General features: G+C 37.8%; 1 protein-coding gene across 8 annotated transcripts in view; it reads right to left on the bottom strand.

Moving 5' to 3' along the window:
• The window catches only part of NTNG1 (netrin G1), a 352,669-nt gene that overhangs the window by 160,292 nt on the left and 167,710 nt on the right, over positions 1-24,667 (bottom strand). For all 8 annotated transcript variants that reach the window (XM_015146226.3, XM_015146203.3, XM_028831051.2 and 5 more), the window contains exon 3: positions 4,572-5,212. In XM_015146226.3, coding sequence (XP_015001712.1) covers positions 4,572-5,212 — 641 coding nt within the window. The remainder of the gene's footprint in view (positions 1-4,571; positions 5,213-24,667) is intronic.

Raw genomic sequence — 24,667 nt, forward strand, 5'->3', positions numbered from 1 at the left:
GTTCTTTTTTACCTGACATCACATCTTTTTGCACTAACCGCGTGGAAGCTGTGCTTCAAGAACATGATGTCAGCTTCACCTTGTTCTAATTACAGCAAATACAAAGGTAGTGACATTCAAAGAATAAGGGTTTACACGTAGAAGCTGGACTCCTGAGAGCGACGTTGGGGCCTGCCTCACTCCTGGCACCTAGTCATAGTGGCTCTGGCCTTGGCCCTTTGCAGGTCCTGGGATTAGGCAGGGAAGTGTGATTCTGAGCACAGGCATCCATGAAGTGAAGATCGCACCAAAAAGTTTGTCGAAGTGAAACTTCTGTGCTAATATTCCAAGGCTTCTTTCTTGGAGGTAAACAATGGAAGTAGAAAAAGGAAAAAATACTGTTCACTATTATGATAGTCAATTGCCTATAATGGAGCCTGAGTAGGCACTGCAAGGGATAAGAAATGTGTAATGACCATTGAGAAAAAATGACCGATAATTACCTTTAGGAATATTTTGTTAAAGGGTGAATACTGAAGATGTTGATGGGAGTTTTCCAGGCCACTTTCTTCAAGTTTTTACTGTTAAAATAGAATTTCCACTGTCTTATGGCTAAAATCAGTAACTTGATATGTGGCTGATAGCGTATCTTAAAAATAAATGAGTAGATTACTAAAGATTCATTTGTCTTTCAGATTTACAAATTATTACATTAAATCACATTATTTCCTTGAAACTGTTTACCTCAAAAAAACAATAAATAATGTTGAGTTTATATTCCATAAAATCTATGCAGCTGACAAATACAGTGTTCATTTTTTCAATTATTTTAATTATGGAAAGCTTAGAAGAAAACAAAATACTTAAAAATCAAAGCTTCCAATGGTGTAACTAAGAAAATATTTTGGACATTATCTATATTTAACAGCTTTTGAGTTTAACCCCCGGTCTGTATAAAAAGATGTTCAGAACAAACATCTACTTCTAATTTCTCCTCTCACCCCTCATCTGAGTAGATTTTATTTATGCATTAGATGACCTTTTTGGCCATTAGAACCATCTTGCTTCAGCAGTTAATTAACATAAGTACCATAATTTAATACAGTTAATGCTACTTGATGCCCTTTAATGTACCTTCCATTAGTGATATTATTGTAGTATTACCCTGTAAATTAAAATGAGATCAAGACTAAGAGAGCCGCTCTTTAATTAAGGTACTGGCACACTGCACTCGTCTATTATTCACTGGAGAAAATCACCCTGATTTACTGAAGCAGGACATCCATAAGTCAGAATTAGTCCATGTAGATTATTAGGTTTATTGAACAATGTAAGTACTACAGAGCTGCTGAAATTGCCAACAGCCATGTTTCCTCTTTTTCCTTCATTATCTTAATAAATACACAATGAAGGGAGTAAATGGAAGCAAAATAAGTATGTGGCAAAAGAGAAATAAATTTTTTATGATGAGATTACACTTTTTTCTTACTAGTAAAATAGGTATCAGATGTGTCACATTCCGAAAAGAACATAAATGCTACATTAGTCTAATGTCAATGAAAACACTATTTTTCCATCAAACAACACTAGCCAGTATAAAACAAACACATGGGCAAAGAAATGGAGAATTGAATCTCACAAGCTCAGTCATCTCAAGCAAAGATCAACTACTTTTGTCTCACAGTTTAAGATTTCAAGGTAAAAAAATTCTGAATTCTCTGTCCCCTATACTATGGATGTTTACATCTGGTTTCCATTCTACTTTCCCAAAATAACTTATGTCAATTTCCACATTATGGTGGGGGTGGGGATAGAAGTAACAAGTTGAAAAATATCATTATCATGATCAGATATAGACCTGTAAAGTCATGTTAAATGTTGCAATCATTTCATGGGATGGTGGGGGCTGGTGCAAGGAACAAGAACTTCAGTTGTATTTTGAAAAGTGTACATTTATGAGATCCTTGAAAGGGAAACTTTCGAACTTTCTTTTAGAGATCATCAATTAATATTTAATCCTTCTATAGATGATTTGTTATATAAGAGAAAGACAATCTAGATCATTAATCTTACTGAAACTTTCAAGGGTAAAATAATTAGATCAGCTTCTATGCTGAAAGGCCCCTGAACCAGACTATAGCTCAACATTTCCCTTCACTGGCTCCATCATCAGCAGATCTTCTTTACATAACTTAAAAGCTGGAGATACGCCCGAGCCATCAGACCTTGCTTCTTTAGTCCCTCCCCTAAGACAAAAATACTCCAGCCATCTGGTGCCTAGTGCAGTACATGCCAGCATCAGTTCTGCCCTGAGGATTTGGACAAAGTCTGGAGGTGACAGAAGAAGACCTTATGGAAGGGGCTCACCTCTACTGGACCTTTCTCGTTTGCCCAGCTGCTTCTCTTCAGCTTACAGTTGACTGGTGAACAAGAAAAGACAGTGGAGCTGAGTCCAGGGAAGGAGGGAGGAGTCCTCCAAACTCCTCAGAACCACTGAAATACAGTTGGAGGACATGACTAGTCTGGGAGATGGAAGAAATGTGATAGATCTGAAGGGATCTACATTTCCAACACACCACCTTTAGAAGACGGCATGCTTGACAGCAGCTGAGAACGCATAAAAATGCCTTTAGCTTTCAGGTTTATTTTACACTTTCTTTTAAATTATTAGAGGAAACAAAATGAATACTAATAACAAAAATAAGCATCAGCAATAGGTTTTTCCCAACCAAAATGCTTCAGAAGATTGCCTTTTTTACAAGTGGCAAATAAAGGTATTTGGAGAAGTGGAGGAATAAGAATTTGGGCTCAGATTAAGTATTTCTTAAACTGCAAGGAAACTGACCTAGATGAATCCACCGAGCAATGTAGATTAGGATTAAAATCCAAATCTTAGTTTGTTAACTTTTTACCATTATTCATGTAGATGAATAGAATATCTGTTACTTCATTGTGGCAAGCTGTAGTTAATAATATCAATATCAACTATTTTCATATATCATACATCCCCAAGAATAAGATCCTGGAAGCTAATAGTCTTTTGCTAAAATGTTCATAAGGATAATTGCTGTGTATTATTATAAATAGCAAACTCAAGTTTAAGGCAACAGCTCCATATTGCCCTGTCATGTACCCTGCTAGTAATACATGAACTATCCTCTACAGCTTAGAACTCACAAGTTCAATATTGTTCTGCTTTAAAGACATATTCGTTACATACCACGAAGACCTTGGTCAAAAGTTTTAGGAAAAGCTTCGCAGATAAAGGCTCTTGATTCTTCCATGAAGAACATGAAGCTAGAAAAAGCTGAGAGTAGATGGCCACCAGTTTCTGCTACTTTTCCACAGCTAAGACTCTGAAACTTTTGACACCACACTACGGTCAAGCCCACCACTCCATTCTGTGTTCCCACTATGGTCTTTACCTTACCAGCAGTGACCTTTCTTCCAGCACACATAGGTAAGGCAAATCTCTGACAGACCAGAAAGTCTCAACACTTCCAGTTTCTGAGAACTGGGCTGCCTAAAGGATGCTGGCAGTCAATAAAGTGAATCAATCCTGCCTTATCTGTTTGAATTTTATCATTAAACATTTAAACCTACATGATATAGACTATTTATATTCTTATCCTCATATATTTCCATTTAAAGATATCTTGGCCTTTTTACTGGGGTGTTATTTCTTTGCTTGCCTTTCCCTTTGCTTCCATTTGCTAGATACTCTGCTCTTACCTTTAGTTTTCCCACTCATTATGTCATGCCTCCACTCCCATCAGGTGGTCGTTTTGATAATATACCACACTTAAAAAGCTGGTTGAAAATCTCTGTGTGGTGGTTCTGGTTCTCATTATTGAAGTTTTTCATTTAAACATCTTCAAAATTCTCGGAAATTTGCTCAAATCTGTCTCTAGTATATTATCAGAACCAAAGCTATCCCTGACTGTGTTTAATTAATGTGTTTAAACTCTGTCCATTTGTTATTGATCTACAACATGAAGGGAGCCCAACTCAGGTCTAGATTTTAAATGCTAGTATATCTTTTTGACAAAATAATATCCAGAAACATGAAAAGTAGAGCTTGTCCCAATTTAACAAATATTTCCTATATGCTATTGATTGTGATTTAATAAATTTAAAGAAATGTAACTCGAATTTCCAGATTTTTTGTGCAATATTACACAAAACATAAATTGACTGTTGTAGCATGTTGAATCCCTGCTTTGCGTTTGTAAACAATGGTATGTTGTGTTTCTAGTTTTTCAGTTCCTTATAGGGCAAATGGTTTTGCTTCCCCTGGCTTCATTGCCTTAAAGACTTAAAGGACCTCCCGACCCAGGGAGTTACTTTTTAAAATTCACTTTTATTTAAATTCTGAAGAATCATGCCAGGTTCAGTGACAGCAAGTTTGGGATTACGAATGACTGCTGAGGATGAGGGGTCTTAGAATACCTTCGGAACCTACTTCTACACTAGAGTTCCTGAAGAAAATGTTGCAGTAGAAATTGACAAATGTTACTTTACAGCTGTGAGACACTCTGGCATTTTCTTTGGACACACCCGTTCCCATTGAAGGCAGACAGATTTTCTCTTACCTTCCTCGCACCTTTATGTCTGAGATCGCGTAAAAGTAGCGTGCCAAGTGTAGCTCATCTACAAATATTTCCCCAACGGCTGGTCTTAACAGCCTTATCCTCAGGTCTGTGACTGTAAAGAAATCTCTGAGTTTCTTGGTTGTATCCAGCTGTCCGTAGAGGGAAGCCATATTGCGTAGGCGAGGTCCAGCAAAAAACGCGAACCTGTCTTTGATTTCAAAGTGGATTATTTTGCTATTTGTTGTATACCCTGTTGAGTACTCTTCTGTGCAAATGATTTCTAAGACCGTATGCTGTGATAAATCCTTCACGGATTTAGGATCCATGTGAAAAGCATCTAAGCAGTCTGTGGCATAATACTGATAGGGCTGCCATGTTCGTCCATAATCGAGAGACTTCTCCAGGATCATTTGGTCTGGACGCCCCGATTCAAAGGTAATAACTATGTTGTCTGTTAGCTCAATGGTTTTGCTCCAAGACAGAGTGATGTTAACCTGGAGAGGCTTGGGATACTCCTTCCAAGTGGCAGACTGCCAAAATGTGGAGGGATGTCTTCCTTCAAAATCAAACATCAGCTCAGGGGGGTGTGCCAGCTCAGGGGTACTCGCATCACACTCATTATTGCACATGTAGGGATTACCCTATGGAAGAAGAACAAAAGAGGGTGCATCAAAACACTGGTTTGCCACAAGTCTTGCCATATTGCTGTTGCTCAGTAAGAGGCTAGAAAAGGGAAAAAAAAAATCTGTTTTCAGTAATCATTTTTATTTGCCCTAACTGGATTCTCCTCTTTAATAGCTTTAAAAAGAAAAAAAAGCAATATGGTAATTTTCTTGTCTTGTTTCCTTCCATGTGCTTTAAGAAATGAAAACAGTTTATTTATCCCATATGTGTTAGATCCATAATGTGGTCACAGAAGCACAAAGACACTGAGCAACTGTCTAACAGCTCAATACCTCTGCTTCCTCTTAGAAAGATGCTATAGAAAAGCAAAGGAAATTCCTCCCTGCCTGAAGGACATTCCTTAAGAGTACACTTCTTTAAAAAGTCATTTTTCAAGCAAAGCTTTAGAATGAGCCATGAACCATAGATACCTGTGTTCTGTGGGGGAGACAATACCCCCATACAACATTCAGCCTTTTTTTTTCTTTGGCTTTCCCTGAAATCCATCATACTCAACTAGGTCCTTGCTTCATAATGTCTGGTTTTACAACATTTACTTTGTTCACCACAAATTATTAAAATGTGGTACCCTAAAGGCTCTGGGGCTTGGTCCAAATATCTGCCAGTCTACTAGGTAAAGAGTAAAGGATTGTTCAGGAAAGTCTTGGGACTGGGAGTGTGCCCCAAGTTACCAGGACAAAAAACCCTACTACTCAATTAGGAGGCTGTGGCAAATCAAACCACAGCCACTTGATGTGTTTGTTACTCAGTGCCAGCCCATAGGCAGTTCTTCATGGATGTTAGTTATTATTATTCTACCTTTAACAAATGCTACTTCCTTCACAGCCATTCAAACAAGAAGCTAGAAATAAATCTCCTAGTTATATTACAAGTTACAACACTGCTTATGCTACACTAAATGGCTACTCTCAGCTTTCATCAGTAGGTTCCATGGCAAATGACAAGTTACCAGATTTTTGTTGATTTTTGTTTTTAAGAAAACAAGTAATAGCATTAGGACTCGACTATTCAGGTGTTTCTTATTCTGTACTCAGTTATTATGAGCATGGCTGGGTGAAATGAATTGATCCTCTGACATTGTCCTTGGGCTTCCTTTTGTAATTACAATTAGGTTTCTTTCTTTCTTTCTTTTCATGAACTGTGAGCTTTTCATCATACCTGTAGGATACAGGACCGAGGTCTCAGATAATGAATTTACACTTTAGATACTGACACTCAGTTACTGGCTGACTCTTATGAAATATAAGATGAACATGAGAGAGTTGCTTTGGTCTCCCTAGAGGCAACTTTCTCCTACCTAGTCAGCTAATACTCTCACTCTCTCTTTCCCATTAATGTAACCGAATCCTAAAGTTGGCAACAGGTTTTGGAGATTCAAGCATAATTGTGATAGGGCAGGAGAAAGGAGAGAAGGTACATTATTTGAGGAACAGAACTGTTTTAAAAATACACTCAAGGAATCAGTGATAATGAAAATGTTTCTGTACTTCTCTCTCGAATTTCAATTCCCTAGTCCTGATCCCAGCGTCTGTGGCACTATTTATAGTATCCCCTTCAAAATGAGCCAAGGGGAGGGGGGAAATAAGTTTCTGTTCCAGGTGGAATAAATCACCAAATTTATTATTATTTAAATTCTCTTAAGCATGCCAGAGAGCCAAATGCAAAGCTCTACAAACTGGCAAAGGCTTTTTATGGAGGGCTATAAATATTGTGGAATCTGTCAGGATTTATAAATTCTAAATATATGTAAATGCACACTTTACAGGAAGAGGTCAGATTTACACAAATCACACCTTCATTTGAAATTTACTGAAAAAATATGGTCACTTCAAAATCTGTCAGCATGCAGCCATCTGCACTATCATTAACTTGGATGCTACCATCTTCCACCTGACAAAAGCGTCTTCATCTGAGGTCAGGGGTATGGAAACAAGGGGAAGGGCACTGTGGGATCCACCAAAGTGAGTTATCAGATGTTTCTAATAAATTGTGTTGAAAGATAACATTTGTTTACCTTCAGCATTGGTGTGCAAAGCTTCTCAGATAGGGATAGGGCACTGGGACCACAGGAGATGATACATTACGCTGCTTCTGGAAATTGGTCAATACTAACAAACCTATTTAATAAAATATCATTGAAGAAATCTATGTAAAAGGCTCTCATGCCTATACTCAATAAAAAGTATTGGCAATAACCACCATTTAGTTAGCACTTGTGTGCTGGACACTACGTACATTTTCCTGGGTAATCCTCTTCATTCCTACCTTATAGAAGAGGAAATTGAGGTATAGAGGTGTTAAGTAATTTGTCCAAGGTCACATAATAAAGTCAGTAAGAGGCAGAGACGAGACTGGTGCCTCTTACCCCTTCCCTGGCTTGCTGAATTCCCAAGTCACTGGAGTTCCCTCTGTTGTAGCCCTGTTGTAGAAACAGGATTGGCTGGTAGAAAGGAAATGTCTAAGACCAAGTGATTCAGGAAACACAGCCTAATCTTCTTGTCTTGGAGAGTCCTAATGAATGTTATCATAATCTCAGATATCTTGAAATTAAGAACCTTGTTTAACTTCACATGACACCTAGTTTCATAGATTTATATGACCACGGAGTCTGTTTCTAGTTTAGTAACTCCTGTTCATATTCTACAGAAGTCGTATCCTGGAGGGCCTCCTTAGAGATTCTCTGCTTTGTATCACTCGATATTGTAAACACGTGGAGGCCAAACAGCACTACACAACCCAGTTTTCGTCCTTTAATAAAGGCATAGCTACAGAAAGCACCAGGTCTGTTCTCAGTGGGCAATCCTTCCATTGAGGCTAAGTGGATCAGCCAGCTCAGGGCAAATGCCTACATTTGTGTCAAGTTCCTCATTGCTTTGCACAGATCTGGTGCCTTAGGCACCTGAAAAAACGAGAGTAAAGATTCATACATGCAACAGTTTGTTATTGATTGCCATATTTAAGGCCCTCAGCTTGGCTCTCAAGATACAGCAGTAAACAAATCCAAGTCCTTGCTTCCTGTGGCAATTCCATCCTAGTTGGGGGAGATGCACTAAACAAACAAACATAATGTGTTACAATGTTACACAGTGATAAGTTGTATGGAGAAAATAAAGCCAATTAAAGGAAGCAATGGTGATTGTAATTTTATTTTGGGAAGTCAGAGAAGGTCTCCCTGATAACATGAAATTTGAGTTGATTGAGAACAATTCCCAGTTTACACTGGAGATGATCAGAGGGGGTTGACCAGAATGACAGTTTGGTCCTTCATTTGACTCTACTCTTAGTGATATTTTTAGCAGCATAACAATTTATTGAAATCAATGGCTAAACAAATCATTTCAAATGAGAATCTACACCAAATGACTGTAGATACCAAAGGGGGAAAAAATCAATTGGATTGTTCTCCCTATTTCATAGCACTCATGCTGTTTTAGGAGATTAGTGATTTGATGGCTACTAACATAACTTACTGAGATATGATGACATTGAGAGAAAATTAAAAGAGGAAGCAGGAAAAAAAAAAAGATTTCAATTTGATCCCCTGCACTTCAGGTGAGACAAAGGAAAAAAAAAAAAAAAATGAAAGGTGAAGCAGCCGTAAATCTTATCTCTCCCCAAAGAAAAAGCTGGAGGAGAGATTACAGGCTACAATATTTAGTGTAAATATTTCACAGGGCATGATCTGTAATACTGTTGTTACACAGAATTATCAATATGAAAATAATTCCTGTTAAAGGGATTAGATTAATTAAATTTTCAACTACTTCAACCCCACCCTAATCCTCTTTAATAACATCAACAATGAAATTTATATAAGAAAATGCAACTTTTCCTGACTTACAAAAACAAAGTACACTTCTTGCTGCTAATCTAACAGATTCAGGCATCAGGAAGTGTAAGTAATTATTTTGTGGCCAGCAGGCAGCCTTAAATAGATCTTAATTGAAGTCCAACAAACAACATATCCTTAGCTGATTGTCTGTGGACAAAGCAGAAAATATTTATGACTGTGCTGATAATATTTACACCACTAACAAATGCCTAAATAATTAAACAGCCATTGCTGCTAAATATTTTTGTAACAATTAGAAGAAGATTGTGATGTTTAATTTCATTTTTAAAATGTTAATATTTTACCTCTGGGAGAATTGTAGTTATTAATTAGCAATTTGTAGTCAAAGTGGAATATTGTTATTCTTCCTTAATATGCTTTCAGAATTTAGAGAGATAAATACAATTGGAGGCATGCTTTTACTGTTTCTATTGATGGAACGTGTCTTCCTTCCTTCTGGCAAAGTGACACTTTGAAGAGAACATCCTTTCACCTAAGATCTGCTAAGCCCTTCAGAGTTTTTTTTATATATATATATATTAAATCTCATGTAAGCAGTATTAAGGTAACACTTGTGGTTGCTATCATTTTATTTTGACTCTACCTTTTCAAGCTTTACCTATGGGCAAACTATTGGGAACAACAGTTGAAAATGAAGAGAATTCTTCCGGGAGATTTGCTAGTGAACTGTAAGCTACGTGCCAAGCAGACATGTACACTTAAAACGAATCAGGAAAAAAGAATGACACAGAGATGTCCTGTACCCATTTGCATCTGGCTTATCCTTGCTCGTTTTATTGGTGGCAGTCAAAAAAGACACAAAGGCAAGCAGCAGCATTCTGGAATGGCACTCCCAACCTGTTCCTGCTGTGACTCTGAAAGAGACACCATTAGGGTGTTTACAATGCAAGGCCTTTAAAGGGTGCAGAAATTGGTTGCAGAGCTTACTATTCGTTCCTCAGAGATTGAAACCATGAGAACCATGCTTTAACTGCAAGGCTGGGGCATTGTCTAGACAGTTTCTGGGAGGCTAGTGATCGACTCCTTTATATCAGAGGTATAATTTTTGGTGGAGGGACTCCCCATCCAGTTCCTTTTTGCCACTTCCTGGCCACTCCTCCTTGCCTCAAGTCCTTCTGCTCCCAAATTCTTGCTTGGCTATAGCATGGGAAGACCCCTTCTTTATGACTTTTCTGAAAACACTTAGACTATACTGAGTCTGGGAGCTGATGTTCACAGGTCACGCTGAGGTGCCCCCTTCAGGTCTTAGCTTAGTTACTGGCGTTGGGGAGAAGCAGAGGCAAGTCAGTACCAGAGGTAAGAACAATTTAAGATAGTGGACATTTCTTTCAGATTCAGAAGACTGAAAGATAAAGACCAGCACCACTAACATACTAACAAGCCCTGATGACCACAGTTCTAGAGATAGACTGTATATCTTCAGACAGGAAAGCCCACAAGGCCATATGTTTCCAGTTGCCCACTAGCCTTCAGGACAAAAAGGGCAGTGATTTCTACTAATGGCCATGTAGTGCAATCTCATTGTGTAAGCTTCCTTGTTAACTGGTATGCCGGGTACCAACGTGTGGTATGCATATAGCAACAGTACAGAGTATTCCCTCTTTATTCTCTGGGGAAATGTTCCAAGATCCCCATTGGATGCCTGAAAGCGAGGGTAGTACCAAATCCGATCGCTCAGTCGAAATGTTTCTGTTTATGTTTTCCACTCACAAACGCATTGCCTCTTCCCTCTTAACTAAGCACTTATCACACACTGTGGCCATAACTTTTGCAGTTTGAAGTGTGACAGCAAAACCAGCACAAACTTCTTTTTCTTTTTTGCAATTTCACAGAGAGAAGATTTGTTCTTACCATAGCTCTTAGCAACCTCAATATGATTTTTTTTCTTTCCTTAGTAAGTTGAGAACTTTTACCTTTTCACTTAAAGGAAACACTTTACAGCTTCTCTTTCACATATCCAATTTGCCAGCAACACTACCTCCGTGCTTTAGGGCCATTATTAAATAAAATAAGGGTTCTTTGAAAACAAGCACTGTGATACTATGACAATGGATCTCATAACCGAGACAGCTACTGACTAGTGGGTGGGTAACATCTATAGTGTGGAGATTCTGGACAAAAAGATGTGTCATGTCCCAGGAGGGACGGGGCTAAGTGGCGTGAAATTTTATCAAGCTACTTATAGATTCACACAATTCAAAACTTGTGAATTATTTATTTCAGGAATTTTCCATTTAATATTTTCAAACTGTGGGATAACTGAAATTATGGGAATTAAAACTGTGGAGAAAGTGGGACTACTACATCCTAAATACCAGGAGACTGTCCCAACATTAGATGGTCTGAAACTGTTGTGACAAAAGCACCTATGTATCTGTCAGAACATGAGTCTCAAATTTTAGTTTGGAAAACATGGCCACCCTAAGAATAGTAGAGGATAAAGAGTTTTGTTTTTGTATAACTCTGGAGTTAAAAACTAACTGCTCCATTTTCAACTGGAACCTTTTGTTCATCACAGATTCCCCGCTGGCACAGACACCGGCTTAGGGCCTGATTGAAGTTGCAGCTTGTTTCAATCTGCTCCCTGACAATACTAACACCTTGTGGACTTCTTTACTCAGGAATAAAGACGGGAGGGCTTAACCTTTCTGCAACAAGGATACTGGAAGCCCTATCACAGATTATGGGCAATAATAGACACCTGTGTAAATCCCCACAGAGGATTATGATGGGAATTTTCAAACTGGTGAAGGCTGAGACGTCAAGAAGACCAAGTTTTTAAGAAGGAGCCAAATAAATTCCCAAGCCACAAGCCACAAAAACAGATCCCTATATTGCAATGTCAATTATTACTTTGCATGTACTGGACAAGAAATAAATACCAACAGAATTAAGTGGGGTTGAATGTGCATGTCTGCAGAAAAGCTGTGTACTAAGGTGACATTATTATAAGTGGTAGGGAGGTTGCTTTTTAAAAAAATATTTTCTTTAAAAAATCACTAATAAGGGTTTCGTAGAGTATTTCACCTTATAGATGGTCTTGAATGAGATCAGAGCACAGATTTTAAAAGTGCTAATTACAGAAAAGCTAAAGTAGACTGTTAGCATTTAAGTTAATGCAACTTGAGAAAAACAAGGGGAGTTAAAATATCATGGAGGTGGGAATGTTCTGATTCCATCAGGTATCGTGAGAGATAGTTTGAGCATTTTGAATCCTGAAAGCTCTAATTTGATGTTCAAAAACTATTTTTCTTCTCTGCGTGAGTACGCAAGTCCAACACCCCTTTGAAGTCAATTCACTGAAGGCCACCAGTTCTGAGAGACTATGTTAAGACCAAAAGCATTCTCTGCTGAAGTGATCGCTTGATCTTGAGAGGCAGGCAGGACCTTCCTACGGTGGCACTTCCAACAGCGTCTGGCTTCTGGCAGGTCTATCCTGCTTTCTCAGATTCTTTATTCCTTTCAAACTCCTGTCTTCCAATTCGTTAGCTATTTATTGGATATCTACAGTGTTGAAAACATTGTGAAGAACATAACATAATACAACAAGGTATTTGCAGTCTAGTGTGGAGATGAGATATATACAGGCAACAATCACCTGTTTCTCAAATGGGTTGCTCATGTGCCTAAAGAGATGATTAGGTGTCCTTGAGGGTAAACTGAGTCATCAACATCACAATGCCATTTCCTGGAGCATCAATTTCATCTCTTGGTACATAATTAAGTGTAATTTTATATCTATGAAAAAGATATTTTATGGGGTAAAATGCAAAAACAATTTGCAAGCATTTGTAGGGAAAAAAACCCCACACAGACATTTCATGTTTGGGGCAGATTTGGAGGTATGTGCTCAAACACACCGAAGGGAAGTATGAAGAAGGAAAGAGACGTCTGGGAGACTTGGGAATAATTTACTCTATCCCACCACCATCTTGAATTTTCTACTTCATCCAAACCAACACGGGGTGGATGAAGAAAAACTAGTCATTTTAAGTCTGAGAATTGTGAGTTTCACCATCCCGACATAGAATTCCTAGCGGAAAATATTTGCTTCACTCCACCCCATGGCCATCTGGGCGGTGTCTCCATACTCGGCACTTCCAGGTAGAAAATAGCACCTGGAATACTAATTGCTTTTTTTTAGAATTATATTTTATTCTTAGGATAACAGCATCTGGTGTGCATTGGAATGACCTAGGGCATAAGGGCAATGTTGCTTCCTAGGCCCCAGCTTCAGAAATTCTGAATTTTTGATTCTGAGCACAGGCACAGGAACTGGTATTTTTAAAGCAAGCACTCACAACCTAGGCATTAGGGAACACGTGTTTATTAATGACATCTTAATTTTCGTGGCTTTCCTGAAAAAAGAAGTGAACTTTTATTGATCTCCAGCTTCCAAGAAAGCTTTCCAGAACCTGAAAGAGTACTTTATCTATATTCCTATCTTTTATTTACTCACTCACTGATTCATTCATTCAATAAATAGTTATTGGATATGACAGACACTGTGCTGTCTACTGGGTATAGTGTAGTAAATTAAACAACTGAGTCCCTATCTAGACTAAGTTTGTTTACAGGTTAGTTGGAAAGGCAGCGCCTACAAAAGTAAATAATTATATAATTACATATGAACTGCAAAAGGAAATCACAGAGTTCTATGAAAGAAAAATACATTGAGACCCAAAAAGTAAGAAAGACTACACTTTGGGACTTAAGGCTGGGAGGGAGATCATTCTTGGCAAAGGGAGTAACAAATGCCAAGCCCTGAGTTGAGGTAGAACTTGGGGTTTCATAGGAACTGATACAAAGTGATTGTTCCTGGAGTGTAATTAGCTAGAGGGAAGTGAAGGGGATGAGGCTGGGGAAGAAGTCACAGAGGAGATCATGCATGAGCCTGAAGGCCAGATAAAGAGTATGTGAGATGGAAGAACTGAGGTGTTGTAAGGAGAGGCCTGCCACAATTTGATTTACATTTTTAATTTTCTTTTTGCCTTCTGTGTGGATAATGGATCCTGAGGGGGTAGGGAGCAGAAGCAGAGCAACCTGTAGGAGGTTTACTAGAGTCACTGAATGAGGCATGATGGTGGCTTGATACAAGGTGCAAGGAGTGGAAATGAACAGAAGAGGATGGATGGAAGGTATATTTTAAAGGACAATCAATGGAGCTTTATATACCTGCTTAATATTTATGATAGGACTAGATATGAGGTAAAGATGAAGAACAAGAAGTGATAAAAAGCAGGTTTCTGGCTTGACCAAGTAGGTGTTTGGTGGTACTTTTTACTAAGGTGGAAGGCCAGGTTTGGAGTTGTGGAGAGAGCAAGAGTTCAAGATTGAAATGTTAAATTTGATATTCTTATGAGACATAATAGAAGTAAGCATATGTGATGCTTAGGATGTGTTCAACACTCTGCTAAATGTTTTGCTCGTTTAATCTTCATAACAACACCGTGAGGGAGATATTGTTATTCACTTTGTTTTACAGATAAGGCAATTAAAGTACAAATCATTTAAGTAACTTACTAAGAAGTTATTACTTGCTAAATTTAATAAATTTGAGCTGGTAAGTCTCAAAAGTCAGGACACGAGTCCGGTCAATGAGTTAACAATGTTCTCGACCACTATGTTATACCACCTTTCTATACATTGAGATCTTCAGGGAAATGTGGGTTTAGACCTCAGTGGAGAGGCCAGGCTGGAGATCATATATTTATGAGACATTAGCTTATAGAGGTATTTAAAAGTGAGAATGGTTCAGAATAATGGGAGAGAAAGTGTAGGGATAAAAGGGCAAAGGCCTAGGACTCTGCCCTGTGTTAACTCATATAGGTAGGCAATACTCACTCATTTACGAGGCCCAAAGATATTATTCACCAATCCCTGACAAACCAGCTGTTAAGTAGGTTGTATCTCATTTATTTTTATTTATTTATTTATCTATTTATTGAAACGGATTCTCGCTCTTTCCCCATGCTGGAGTGCAGTGGTGCGATCTCAGCTCACTGCAACCTCCGCCTCGTGGGTTCAAGCGATTCACCTGCCTCAGCCTCCCGAGTAGCTGGGATTACAGGCGTGTGCAACCATGAACAGTTAATGCTTGTATTTTTAGTTGAGACAAGCTTTCACCATGTTGGCCAGGATGGTCTTGATCTCCTGAACTCATGAACCGTCTGCCTCGGCCTCCCAAAGTTCTGGGATTACAGGAATGAGCCACCGCGCCCGGCCTTCATTTTTTAAAGAGTAGATTTGAATGGGAGGATTCTAGGTCGCATGAGGGGTTAAAATAAGGAAAAAGGTCGACTTTAAAAAAGAATAATTTTTTAACATTTGGGTTTGGGAGAAAATAAACTTTTCAGTAGATCACTTATTTATGATAAGAAAGAATACCATGTCTGCTGTGGGGAAACAAAGGGTTTGCAGAAATGAAAGATAAACAAACAGTATATCAATTTTTTTGGAATAGCGAATTTAATAACATGAGAGTAGATTCCACTTAAAAGAATTATAAAAGAATCCACATTATCAGTGAAAGTCCAATTGCAGTAAAGAAGAGTAAATGGAAGGGCAGTTTGAAGAAAACATCAACAGGAGGGATTAATTTAGGAATGCAACCTTCATCTCCATTAGTTTTCCTAATCCTGTTTCACTACTTTTTTTTTTTTAACCTCTCCATCATCTGCTCCTCCTCACTTTGTTTTGCCTGTTTTCCTTCTTATTTTAGATTCTTAAAACCAATGTGCACCCATGGTCTTCTCATCCTTTGGCCTTTTCCCTTCTAGCTCTACCTAAAATCCTTCATTGAGTTAATTCCCATTTACAGCTTCAACGCTCACTTATACTTCGATGACTCTAAAATTTTGTCTTCAGGTCTGATTTCCCAGGTGAACCTCAGATCCATCTATTCAAGTACTTATTAGACATCATCTAACTGCTCCACAAGAATTTCAAACTCGACATATTGAAAAGTTAACTTTTCCTCTTTCCCTCCCTCTTCCTTCCTAAATAATTCACTCCTAAAGCTATTAGGTGGGTCCAAACAAGGCAGGTGTCACTTGGAAATATTCTTGCCAAAGATGCATAATCAGAATCTAATCATGAGGAAATACCAGACAACTCCAAATTGAGGGGTATTCTATCAAATAACTGCCCTGTAGTATCTAAGCATATCATAAAAGTTTTGAGAAACCGTTTCAGACTGATGGAGACTAAAGGGATCTGACAACTAATGCCACCCAAAGTAGATCGTTTTGCTACAAAAGATATTATTGGGACAACTAGTGACACTGGTCAGGGGTCTGAAGATTATATGGTAGTAAAGGATCCATATTAATTTCCTGACTTTGACTGTCAAATTGTAACTATGCAGGAGAATGCCTTTATTTGTAGGAGGTATTAAAGTATTAGCAGGTTATGAGCATCAGGTTGACAACTTACAGTCAAATGGCTCAGGAAAAAAAAGTTATTTATATAGTATGCATCTTTTCTGTAAATGTGAGAATTGGCAAAAATGCAAAAATTTTTCATATAAAAACAGTGAATTTGTTATCATTTTTCTACCAAGCAGTAGTATATTACTATGCATTGCAGTGGTGTGTAAAGATTCAGGTGCATAAAAAATGCCTGGTAAGTCCGGTCCCCACCCACCAGGAATTCTGTTTGAATAGACTGGTTCCTGTTGGACCCAGGAACCTGTATTTAGAAAGTACCTTAGATCATCTGCATGCAAGTAGCCTCTGGCCCACACTTCAATTCGCACTGGTATAGTGTTTCTTAAGAAGCATGGCTCTGGGTCACATCTTCCTAAGTTTGAATTCCAGCTCTACCACTTAGCTACCGCGTAATTTTTGACAAGCTTCTTCACTTTTTGAGCCTTTATTTCTTCAAATTCAATATAATTAATGATGCTAATTTGAGATACAATTATATAATACATGTTAAGTGCTTAGCATCTCCTTCGATGTAGTTTCAGTGTTCAATAATTAGTAGTTAGCATTAAACGTACTCCCCCACCTGTGCTGCTTGACTCAGAGTAATACCAAATTCTTCCATTTCCTAAATAGGAAAGCTTGGAGTCATCTTATATTCCTTATTTTTCATCAGTCTGTTTGTCAAAGAAGTCTACAGATGAAATTTTTCACCGCAGCTTCATTCATATAGCCATTGCCTTCGTTAGTTTTTGTTAAAAATATACTTTTTCTGAATTATCATTAATAGGCTCAAAATTATCTCCCTCCATGTAGTATTGCCATCTTATAACCTATTTTCTGCAGAGCTGCTAAAGTGATCTTTTTACAACCCAAATCTGACTGCATCATGTTCCCTTTTAAAGCTATTAAATGGATTTCTCACTACCCTTCAAGTGTACCATTCAAATTCTTTATCATAGCATGTATGATCCTTCAAGAATAGCCTCTGCAAATCTCTGAATGTACCTTTTATTTTTTCACTCACTTGTGGTGTTCACACCTCATGACTCAGTCATACCAGCCTATGAGCATGTACATATGTACCATCATGCAATTCATCATATAAAATTGTGATTTTTGTGTCTCTCCTACTATAATTCTATGAGACGAAGAACTGTCACATAATAAGTGTTCAAACAATTTTTAATAATTTAAGAAAAGTAAGAAAAGCAGAAAAGACAACAAGCCAGGAAGACGATAGGATAAATTAGGTAGGTTTGGAAGTGTGGGATAAGATGGAAGGGATTTGCTCATAGGTTGGTCATTGAGAACTGACAATCAAGCTTAAAGAACTAACCATTTCAATGAGTTGTACATGGAATTTGTGTAATGTAATAAGCAATGTAAAAAAAATGTCCAACTCCAAGTACAGAGTGCCTACATGGAATTTGTGTAATGTAATAAGCAATGTAAAAAAAATGTCCAACTCCAAGTACAGAGTGCCTATGTGTGTGATTGATATAGTTATTGGGGTTTCAGGTGAGGTTAGAGGACAAAGACAAATGGCATGAACTGCAATTATGTCCCAGTTCTTTCCTGCTGTTCATTTTTTCTTCATTTTTCTCCATCAGTCAAAGTAGTATTTCTCCTAGTGGCTTCAGAGCTGACCATCTCTTTCCCTAATCCTATCTTGCCTTATTTATCCAATCCACAGCATCCTTCTGCGTTCTCAGGAGGAGCTGAACATGAAGAATGTATTTGTTCTTGAGCAATTATGGAGAGCTAAATACAAACTGATAGAAAAAGCACTGAATGGCAGGGTTGTAAATTTACAATGGTCATGCATGGAGGTGTCTCAGTGGGGAAAAGTCTTGAAAAAATTGTCAGATATAAGGTAGAGATAGGTGTAGAATAAGGAACAAACCTTATTCTGCTGGAGAAGAGGGATGTGCTCTTTGTTTATTTGCCACAGCTTCAGTGGCTAATTACAGAGATTCTGATAATTCTACCTGAGTTCAGAGGTTGATTCATTATGAGCTAATGAAACTTACCCCTCAGAGACACTCCATTACATAAGCTGCTTCTTAGGCCTTTTATGTAGGTTTGTGTTGCTAGTCTTGGATTTATTTATTTATTTATTTTTAAAGAAGGCCCTCAGAACTGAATAGGCAACAAATTCATTAGTCTTGTCACTGTTTGGGACATGGGTAGTGTATTTCAGGGCCCACTGAACTAAAACAACTCTATCTTCTTATTCCCTCTTTTCAATTTATTTCATTGTTCTTTCCCCCCAAGATTTTCTATTTTCAGCATTTGCAATCTTGAGATATATATTCTCTAAATCAAACTTTCAAAATTGTGCTTGTCCAAGTTCATACCTGATATATAACATGCCAATGTTTCATTAAAATACAAGTATATTTTATTCAGATCAGCAGACACATAAATCTCGTGGCGTAGTACCAACAATAAATATAATCTTCACTTAGCTATAAGATTGGAATAGCTGTTGATCTATCAGATCCACCATCATGAAACAAAGTAAACTAAATGATATAATATATTCAGCATCTGTCATGTGCCAAGCACTATGTTAGATCTTGTAGGTTAGTTAAAAATAAGGTTGATTCGGCCGGGCGTGGTGGCTCAAGCCTGTAATCCCAGCACTTTGGGAGGCCCAGACAGGTGGATCACTAGGTTAGGAGATCGAGACCATCCTGGCTAACACGGTGAAACCCCGTCTCTACTAAAAAATACAAAAAAATAAACTAGCCGGGCGACGTGGCGGGCGCCTGTAGTCCCAGCTACTCGGGAGGCTGAGGCAGGAGAATGGCGTAAACCCGGGAGGCGGAGCTTGCAGTGAGCTGAGATCCGGCCACTGCACTCCAGCCTGGGCGACAGAGCCAGACTCCATCTCAAAAAAAAAAATAAATAAATAAAATATAAGGTTGATTCTTGCCTATTAGCTACAATATAGTAGCAAGACAAGATTGAGAAAATTGTACCATTTTGAAAATAAGAAAATGTATTATAGAGGGCTACTTTGATAAATGGAAATAAAATAGCAGTCAGTAATATTCTAATGTGCAAAAATCTATTGTTAAAGAGAGAGATGAAAGTTAGAAAGTCATTATGAAAAACGTTGAGGAGGCAGAGTCTTGGTTTTGAAAAATGTGTCATATTTGCATACGTGAAACACATTCTCATTTTGAAATGGAGAAGGAATCAATGACCATTCAACACCCTTATGGTTAGGAATAGTAAAAGAGGCTTTCTATTTGTTGTTTCATTTAATCTTCACAGTTCCCTAGGAGTCAGGTATTATCCTAGTTTTACTGATCAATAAACTAAGGTCCAAAATGTCATGGAACCTAGTTAAAAGAAATGGTAGGAGTTTGTCTGTAAGGATGAAAAACAAACCTAATATTTTGGAGGCCAGGAGTAGGGCTGTGAGGCAGTAGGAGACAGGTTTAAATATAAAACAAGAAGTTGATTTTAGAGAGCATTAAAAGCTGGGTAGAAATGTTGGGTTTGATTAATTGGAGAACTGAAAGTCATTAATGGTTTTTATAGCAGACGTCTCATACTTGGTTAACCTTCTTCATTAGTTTTCCAGAATCCTTTCTAGAGAAAACAAAAAGTTCAAGTTGAGTACAATGTCAGAAGTCATCTCAATCAAGTGATGAAGCAGAGCCAAAAGCAAGATTTGGTAAGAATGCCAGTAGTGGGCATGCAAACAATCCTGGACACATCTTATTCATTTTCGTATCCTTCAAAATTCCTGGCAGAGAGTAGATAGTCAATAAATGACGAGCAAACAAGTGAATGTAAAACAAACTATTTTATAATTAGTTCTTCTGTTTAACAAAATATGAAACTGCTCAAAAATTTAAGAAGCAATTATATGTCTTCTAATTCAATGCTGTATCTGCTGCATGAGGTACTTTTGGAATATCTAGCAAAGATGAAAAAGCATTATCTTTGACTTCTCTCTTTATTTACAGAGATACTGCCTAATTCTCAAACATGAATTTATAAATCAAGAGACCCTATTGTGACCCAGAAAGGGCCCAGAACTGGCCTAGAGTTGATGACTCTATTTCCATTGAAGCCTAAGACACAGACTGAGACATCCTTAGAAATAGCGGAATGCCATGATAACTGCAGTGCAGTATAAAATGAAAGGAGGATAGATTGGAGGTAGGAAAGCCAGTTAGGAGTAAGCTTTAATTATCTAGTTGTGAGAACAAGGGACTGATGAAGAGCAAGATGATGGAAGATTCAGCAAGAGTTTGACTGGAAGTAGAGAACAAAACAAAAGAAAGAACCAGTAATACATCAAGGTGCAATGTCTGGAAGACAGTGAAAATGATGATAAGCCAACAACAGCCAAGCAAAGAGTGAAATCAGGTACTCAATCCCATGCACAATTTCCACAAAAAGAAAAGAATAAAATACCTAGAAATACAGCTAACCAGGGAGGTGAAGGATCTCAACAAGGAGAATTACAAATCACTGATCAAAGAAGTGGAAAAATATTCATACTTATGAATAGGAAGATTCAATATTACTAAAATGGCCATATTGCCTAAGGCTATTTACAGATGCAACACTATTTCTATCAAACTACCAGTGATATTTTTCACAGAATTAGAAAAAAATTCCAAAATTCATTTGGAACCAAAAGAACAGCCTAAATAGCCAAAGCAATCCTAAGCCAAAAGAACAAATCTGGAGGCATCACACTACTTGACTTCACACTATACTACAGGGCTATAGTAACCAAAACAGTATGGCACTGGTACAGAGAAAGACACATGGACCAATAGAACAGAATAGAGAGCCCAGAAATAAGGCCACACACCTACAACCATCTGATCTTTGCCAAGGCTGACAAAAGCAATGGGGAAAGGACTTCCTATTGAATAAATTGTGCTGGCATAACTGGCTAGCCATGCAGAAGATTGAAACTGGACCCCTTCCTTACACCATACACAAAAATCAACTCAAGATGGATTAAAGACTTAAATGTAAAACCCAAAACTATAAGAACCCTGGAAGCAACCTAGGCAATACCATTTTGGACATAGGAACAGGCAAAGATTTCGTGATGAATATGCCAAAAACAATCTTGACAAAAGCAAAAATTGACAAATGGGATCTAATTAAACTTAAGAGCTTCTGCACAGCAAAGAAGCTATCAATAGAGTTGATACAGAATGGGAGAGAATGTTTGCAAACTATGCCTCTGACAAAGGTTTAATCCAGCATCTATAAGGAACTTAAATGAATTTACAAGAAAAAAAATTAAAAAGGGGGTAAACGACATGAGCTATGAATATTCTGAAGGACCTAAGTGGACCCAACAATATTTTTGACAATAGGCTAAAGCTGGGAATTTCAACCCAAGGAAGGAACAATGTATGTTACCGTCTTCAACGTAGTAACTAGAGATTAGAAGGCCAAAGACAAATGCCAAGTGGAAAAAAACTTGAGTGGAAGCGAGAACAGGGCTAAGTGTTAGAAGACAGTAAGAAACCAGTAAAAATAGGAGGAAGTTAGAGAAAAGTTAAAAATAAGCCTTGTTAGATGGAAACTAGTGATGAATGGGGGCATTAATACTGGACAAAGATGAAATCATCATTTTCAAGCCTGCACAACTAGAACAAATAATTATTGTATCAGGAAATGTTTCTTTCCTATAATCAATAAGAGCACAAAACTGTCTTTTATCAGAGTTTGCATCCCAGCCGTCTGTCAATTCTTTGTCTCAGTTTTCTCATCGATGCAAGATGAATAATAATTTTACACATTTCAGAGTGTTTTTGTGAGGACTAAATGAACCAATATTTTAAAAGAGCATGGCATGGTGCCTAGAACATAGTAAGGTCTCAATACATGTCAGAAATGACTATCATCATCATCATGTTCATCATCATCACAATCATTGCTATTCTTATCTAAGACCTTTCCAACTTGCCATCTTATAAAAGCCTCCTTTGTAGGGTCCAGTGTGTCACCTAATAGGTCAGCACTCAGTTCTTCAAAGTCAGTTAATAAAATGGAGGCATGAAAGTTAATCTCTTCATAGAATACACAAAATAAGCCATTCTCTTACAGATCTAAATGCAAAATGCAATTTCTACTGTTTATGGTGCAACTATAAAAGGTCCCAAGGTATTCTTGTAGACAAAATAAAAACATCCCCCAAATGGCTCTGATTGTACCTATCATACCTATCTCTTAGTATCAAGCCTGTTGTAGCAGCTATGGACAAATTAGAAAGAACACAATCCTCCCAGCCTTGCCAGCTAACTCAGAATTCAGAGTAATTAAAATTCAGGTGAGAAAAGATCAAACACAAGACTGAATCCACACTTTTGACTTTATGAGCTGAATCAAGTTTGAGAAATGATCTAACCTTTCTGAGCCCCTGTTGGCCAGGTATACAGTGAAGACTATGTCTCACTCCCAGGTAGATTAAAGTAGCTAGCTCATTAGAAAAAAACCAAGTCACTTACATAAATTGAAATATAATTGGCAATATCGATTTATTTTTTTCCATTTCCACTCTTTTTTTTTTTTTGAGATGGAGTCTTGCTCTGTCACCCAGGCTGGAGTGCAGCGGCGTGATCTCGGCTCACTGCAAGCTCCACCTCCCAGGTTCAAGTGATTCTCCTGCCTCAGCCTCCCCAGTAACTGGGATTACAGGCACGTGACACCATGCCCAGCTAATTTTTCTGTTTTTAGTAGAGGCAGGGTTTTACCATGTCGGCCAGGCTAGTTTTGAACTCCTGACCTCAGTTGATCTGCCTGACTTGGCCTCCCAAAGTGCTGGGATTACAGGTGTGAGCTGCCCCTCCCGGCCTCCACTTCCACTCTTTTATCCTGTTAACAGTTCAGCCCTGTGTTGTACCATGTGGGAGCCATGAGCCACATGTAGTTACTGAACACTTGAAATGCAGCTAGTCCAAATGAGATGTGATGTAAGTACAAATTAGACATTGGATTTTAAAGACTTAGTACAAAAAGAAAACAATGAAAATATACCTCACTAGTAACTTTATACTGATGCATGTTGAAATGATAATATTTTAAATATATTAGGTTAAATAAAACATATTAAAATTATTTTACCTGTTTCATTTTACCTTTGTTAAATTTAAGATTACTTAGATAGACACATTGTATTTCTATTGGATAGTACTAGTTTAAGTAATCATTCTGATGTGATTAAAGAAACAATAATTAGGCAAATGAAATCTCACAGTGGTGCTTTCTACTTCTCGCAGCTTAGACTGAAGAAGCCTTTGCCTTTAGCACCAATGAGTGTTTGAATGTTTGTTTCCAGCAGTAGTCCAGGAAAGGAGATAAGCTTGCTCACAAAATAAATAGGTAAGTAAATTAATTAATAAAATATTAAATAACAACATATGTACAGGAGGCATGAAAAATAATCAGCTGACGAAAACAAAGTCCAAGATGAAAAACAGAACAATAAAAAGTTCCGGACATAGGCATGGGCAAAGACTTCATGACCTAAACACTATAAGCAATGGCAACAAAAGCCAGATATGACAAATGGGATCTAATTAAACTAAAGAGCTTCTGCACAGCAAAAGAAATGATCATCAGAGTGAACAGACAACCGACAGAATGGGAGAAAATTTTTGCAATCTATCCATCTGACAAAGGTCAAGAATCTAATATCAAGAATCTACAAGGAACTTAAACAAATTTACAAGAAAAAAAAAAAACCCATCAAAAAGTGGGCGAAGTGTATGAATAGACACTTCTCAAAAGAAGACATTTATGCAGCCAACAAACATATGAAAAAAAAGCTAATCATCACTAGTCATTAGAGAAATGCAAATCAAAACCACAGTTAGATACCATCTCAGGCCAGTTAGAATGGCAATCATTAAGAAGTCAGGAAACAACAGATGCTGGAGAGGATGTGGAGAAATAGGAATTCTTTTACACTGGTGGTGGGAGTGTAAGTTAGTTCAACCATTGTGGAAGACAGTGTGGCGATTCCTCAAGGACCTAGAACCAGAAATATCTCTTCACCCAGCAATCCCATTACTGGGTATATACCCAAAGGATTATAAATCATTCTACTATAAAGACACATGCACACAGATGTTTATTGC

This window comes from Macaca mulatta, chromosome 1, assembly GCF_049350105.2.
Source record: "Macaca mulatta isolate MMU2019108-1 chromosome 1, T2T-MMU8v2.0, whole genome shotgun sequence".
NCBI lineage: Eukaryota > Metazoa > Chordata > Mammalia > Primates > Cercopithecidae > Macaca > Macaca mulatta.